The sequence below is a fragment of the Panthera tigris genome, chromosome A3 (genome assembly GCF_018350195.1).
Source record: "Panthera tigris isolate Pti1 chromosome A3, P.tigris_Pti1_mat1.1, whole genome shotgun sequence".
NCBI lineage: Eukaryota > Metazoa > Chordata > Mammalia > Carnivora > Felidae > Panthera > Panthera tigris.
Window position 1 is genome coordinate 137412174 of NC_056662.1, and position 5034 is coordinate 137417207.

A 5034-nucleotide genomic window follows, 5' to 3' on the forward strand; every position below is an offset into this window, starting at 1 on the left:
GGGGGAGCAGCAGGTGTGGGGGGAGGGGGGCAGGGGGAGCAGCAGGTGCAGGGGGGAGGGGGCTGGGGGGAGCAGCAGGTGGGGGGGCTGGGGGGGAAGCAGAAGGTGCAGGGGACAAGGGGGCAGGGGGAGCAGCAGGTGTGGGGGGAGGGGGGCAGGGGGAGCAGCAGGTGCAGGGGGGCTGGAGGGGAAGCAGGTGGGGGGGCTGGGGGGGAAGCAGAAGGTGCAGGGGACAAGGGGGCAGGGGGAGCAGCAGGTGTGCGGGGGGGGGGCAGGGGGGAGCAGCAGGTGCAGGGGGGAGGGGTCCGGGGGGAGTATTTTCTCTTTGTAATAAAAGTGATTTGCTCATGAATAAATGTGTATGATTTGTAAAACCTCTTTAGGCCATCCCGAATAAATGAAATCACAAAAAGCATCTGTGGTTTTGTCGTTGATCCTTTCAGAGCTGCCACCCCTCGTCCAGGGGCCACTCTGTGAGCTGCCCCGTGGACAGGGAGGGGGACTGGACTCTGCAGCCTGGCCCGCCCCTGCGTGCCCACGGGCCAGCCCTTTCACCCCTGGCGGGCAGGTGCCCCGCTGACCGCTGTGCCCAGGACACCTCGTCCCGTGCTCATCTCGTGCAGGCGCCGGTCCCGGGGCCCCGGCTGGGTCTTGGTCGTCTGAGCTCTTTCCTTCCTCCCTGGGGACCAGTACCTGCCGGCCGGGCAGGCTGCGGGCAGCCGGATGCGGCTCCAGCAGGGGGACGTGGCCTCCCCATACCGGCGGCTGCGGGCCTGCTGGGGCGGCGGCATGGCCGGGGCATGCGGCCGCCTCCTGGGAGCCCTCCCCGGCCCCCCAGGCCGGCGGGCCTCGCCCACGTTTCTCCGCAGCCCCCTGGGTTCTCTCTTCCTGCCGTCTCAGCCGCCGCGGGATCATCTCAGGGACGGAGTGAGGTCTGCTCTCTGGATGGTCTCCACGGGACTGGAGCAAGCAGATGGGCTGGGATTTAGGAGAGACAGTTCGATGCCGTGTGCCGAACAGAGCGCTATTTCTTCCTGGGAAATGCTTGCTGTCAGGTAAACACCAGCAAATCAAAAACCAATTCTGCAGGGGGATGATTTTTGCCTTCCAAAAGATGAAATTACAAAAGCTAAGAAACAATGTGCGCTCTGAGGAGAAACCCAAATAAAATGACTCTGCACGCTGTGTATATTTTATGTGTGTTCTGCATCGCGTGAGCGTATATGCGAAGGTAATTACGGGCACGGTGGCAGGTGGCAGGCCCAAAAGCGCCCATTTTGCTTGCTGACGTCTCAGCGTCTGCCACGAAGCTCCACGGAGAACAGCAGCTGCCCGCGAGCCTCTGTCTGGGGCTGGCGTCTCCTCGAGTCCGCGCGCGGGTGGCAGGGCGTTTGAACCCCTGTCTATGACCTTACGGCCCGAAGGCTTTCCACCCGGTGAGGACGGGTTAAGGATGCCGGCTTTCTTTTGAGCGGAGCCCTGGCGCTGGCCTGACCGCTGCGCGGAGCTCCGGCCCTCACTTATCTTCATCACTGGGGACTCAGCCTGCTTTCCAATAAATCACACCCTGGACAGCAGCCCACGGATGTGGGCCCTTATTTCTTCTCCGCCGCTGATAACAACAGACAATTGATTTCCTGTCCAAAGCTGGGTTCTCCAGCGAAATTAAAAGAGTCATGTCTCGAGGCAAATAATATTGTAATCTCGCTCAACCCGCGTCTCCAGCGCGACCGAGCGTTTTATGCTTCTGGTCGTCCCGAAACCCGGGAGAGCCCTTCAGCTCCCCTCTGCCTGTTTGTACGCCCCTGCTCCTGTAATTCAGGGGTGAGCCTCTCGAGCCCTGTGCACAACCCGCACACCCTCCCTCGCCCACCCGCACAACCTTTCTCGGACCGCACGCCCTCCCTCTCTCCCTGCACAGCCTGCCCTCTGATCCGCATGCCCTCCCTCGCTCACCTGTACACTCTCTCCCCGACCTCACGCCCTCCCTGTCTGACCCGCAAACCCCGCTCACCTGTGCAGCCCCCCCTCCCACGTACGGCCTCTCCGACCCGCACGCCCTCCTCACTCAGGAGAGTCGGCAGGAGCACTGCGTGGGGGCACTGGTGGATTTTACAGGTGAAGAGGTTCAATAAATACACGGAATTCGGCCAAGCCTGGACCTCCGGATGCCGGTGGAAGAGGAAGAAAGGAAGCTTGGCCTTCTCGTCCCAGCGCTTTGACCCCAGGACGCACGCCCGTCCTCCCCCTGTCCCACCGCCCCCTGGGGTGCACCCTGCACACCTCTGTTTGGCCTCGGGACAGCGCCCGGCCCGCCCGGTCCCAGCCGGTGGCGGGAGTGAAGGCGTCCGTCATCCACGAGGGCTGCCTCCGCTCCCACGGTCCCGGGACCTCCCACGGACACAGGCCCGGATGGAGACGGAGAGGCCCGTGATGGATCCGGCAGGGGTGCGGGAGGGCGGTGTGTCTGGGCGGGGTGGGGGCGCCGGGGCTCGGGAGCGTGGGCTTCCTCCCGCCACCCCCCGGACCGCGTGCTCGGCCCGCCTTCCAGCACGTGTGTCTTCGGGACCGTTGTGATGAGATAGCGCCCGGGAGCCTGTGTCGCGCGCTCAGCTGGTTGTACGCTCACGTCTCCAGGCGCCCTGGCGCGGAAACGCAGGGGGGAGGCGCGCGAGGGTGGGGGCTGGGCGCGGGGGAGGAGGCACCGGAAGCACAGCGTTCCCACTCGCGTGTTTTGCGAGGGACGGACCGTTGACGGTCGCTACTGTCTGGCGATTTTTAAAAACTCCCGCGAGTCCCGCCCGAGGGCAAGGCCCGCTGCGCCGTCCCGGGCCCGACGGCGTCCGCACGGCGCGCTCGCGGCCGCTCGCGCGTCTGCGTGACTCGGGGGTCAGCCTCTCGCGAGAGAAACCGCAGAGGCGCTGGATGGGGCGGCGGCGGCGGGCCGACTCCTCGGAGGGACCGCGCTCGGGCGGAGCCGGCCGCCTTCTGTGGCGGTTCTTCCCGAGCCACGCGGTGTCCTCCGCGTGGACGGAGGCGTGGGCCTCGCCGTCGGTGCGGATTTTGTAGCCGTGATGAGGACACGCTGTTCCTTCGAAAATGTTGCTTAATGTGAAAAAAAAAATGACGTTTATCGGAGACCTTTTGTTTTCTGAAGGTGCCTGTAAAGACCGAGAGTGTCGGAATTCCTGATCTGCTTCCGGCCGCGACGGTCGCCTCGACCTGCTCGTGTTCCCGGCGGCTGAGCTCCCCCGCCGGGTCCGGGGCTTGAAAATTGCTGCCTCTCCTGGTTCCCAGAGCTTTGAATGTCTCACCCTACAGCTTCTGTCCCACTCTTCCTCCCTCCCCCCTGTCTCTCTCTCACCCCATCTCCCTCCCCCCTTCTGTCTCCCTCCCCCCTCCTGTCTCCCTCCCCCCTCTCTGTCTCCCTCCCCTCTCTCTGTCTCCCTCCCCCCTCTCTGTCTCCCTCCCCCCTCTCTGTCTCCCTCCCCCCTCTCTGTCTCCCTCCCCTCTCTCTCTCCTCCCGCTGTCTCCCCCTCCCCCCTCCGTCTCTCTACCCCCTTTCTCCCTCCCCTCTGTCTCTTTCAACCCCCCCATCTCCCTCCCCTCCCTCCGTCTCTCTCCCCCCTTCTGTCTCCCTCCCCTCTCTCTGTCTCCCTGTCCCCTCCCTCTATCTCCCTCCCTGCCCTCTGTCTCTCTTTCCACCCCCACCCCCCATCTCTGCCAGGTTAGAAACACTTTACTGCCCCGTGACCACAGATCAGTCTACACTTTGCACCAGTCACTTGGTGACTGTATTTTGCAGCTTAACTTTGTGTCGCCTCCACCCCTTAAATGGGCGTGTGGCGTGAACCTGTGTCTCATTCACAGTCCCCCCCAGTTACCTGACTTCCCTCACCTTTTCTTTCTTTTACCTGATAAATTCTCACGTGGAGCTTGCGTCCTCCGGGAGGGGCTCTGAATACATTACCTTACTTAACCCTCACAAAACACCTGTTAGGTAGGTACTATATCCTCATTTTACTGATGAAATTAAAGCCAAGACGAGTTAAGTGACTTGTGCCGAGACCCACGGCTGCCGGGGGGGGCGGGGGGGCCCAGGCAGCGCTGGGCTCGTGACCTCTGCGGGCTGCTCCCCCGTCTGCGTGCCACCACGTGGCCTGGGCTAACTGCTCACGGCTTTTTGGGCAATTTCTGGGTCTCTGTCCATTCTAGCAGCTTTATTTCAACACGAAGTGTCCTCTGTGCATCCATATTGTTATTCTGTTAAAAGATTTCCTCGTCTTTTCTTGCTTTTCATTTTGGTACGTAAATAATTCTGCAGTTTTGCATGATTTGCACTAACTTTACACGTCGGTTTGGTGAGACGTGCACCTCTTGCTAGTGTCGATCTTCCGATACGGAACATGCTGCCTTCATTCATGGGTTCAGATCTGTTCTTCCAGCACCCCCTTGGCCTGTGGCTGTAATCGTTGGAGGCTGGCCTAGGTTTTGTAAGGTAAACTTCTACGTATTCAATTTTACTGTTCGGAATAGGATTCCTTTTTCACGGGGGCTCTGTTAACACTGGCATGTAGGAAAAGTATTGCGTTTTAGGTTTGTGTTAATGGAATTTTATAAATTCTTGTATTCTCAGATTCTTTTTTCTTTTGGGTAGGCATGTTTGAATTGTGTCAGCTTTGCCCCTCCCTTCCTGCTAGATAGATCCCTAGCCCTTTTTCTTATTTTGCTGTGGGGGTCGGGGAGTGCCACCCCTGACGTACTGCTGGGTATTTATTCCCTATCAGCTTGTGGTTTGAGTGGATATTTTTCTGAAGTTTATTTATTTATGTTGAGACCGAGAGAGAGAGAGAGAGGGAAAGAGAGAGAGAGAGAGAGAGAGAGGGAGAGAGAGAAAAACCCAACAAGGCTCCACACTGTCAGCACCGAGCCCGACTTGGGCTCAAACTCACACACCGTGAGATCAAGACCTAGCTGAAACAGAGAGTCGGATGCGTAACCAACTGAGCTGCCCGGGCGCCCCTTGAGTAGATC

At 60.3% G+C, this 5034-nt stretch overlaps 1 protein-coding gene across 8 annotated transcripts; it reads right to left on the reverse strand.

The window, feature by feature from the left end:
• Positions 1-302: 302 nt before the first annotated feature.
• Positions 303-4042, reverse strand: LOC122237095 (atherin-like). 8 transcript variants are annotated; one of them, XM_042979818.1, is made up of 4 exons: positions 3915-4042; positions 2284-3105; positions 2015-2156; positions 303-1811 (listed from the first exon to the last, which is right to left on the reverse strand). In XM_042979818.1, exon 4 carries the CDS (start codon positions 1528-1530, stop codon positions 346-348), a length of 1185 nt encoding a protein of 394 aa, XP_042835752.1. In that variant the 5' UTR covers positions 1531-1811; positions 2015-2156; positions 2284-3105; positions 3915-4042; the 3' UTR covers positions 303-345. The 8 variants fall into 8 exon arrangements, 6 of the variants coding, with proteins under 6 accessions (XP_042835752.1, XP_042835751.1, XP_042835750.1 ...); XM_042979817.1 differs by having other exon boundaries at positions 303-1612; positions 2015-2162; XM_042979816.1 differs by having other exon boundaries at positions 303-1647; positions 2015-2162.
• Between the last annotated feature and the right edge of the window lie 992 nt (positions 4043-5034).

Excerpts from the sequence above, each read along its gene's own strand:
- LOC122237095 (XM_042979818.1), bottom strand. The coding sequence starts at position 1,530 with ATGAAGATAAGTGAGGGCCGGAGCTCCGCGCAGCGGTCAGGCCAGCGC.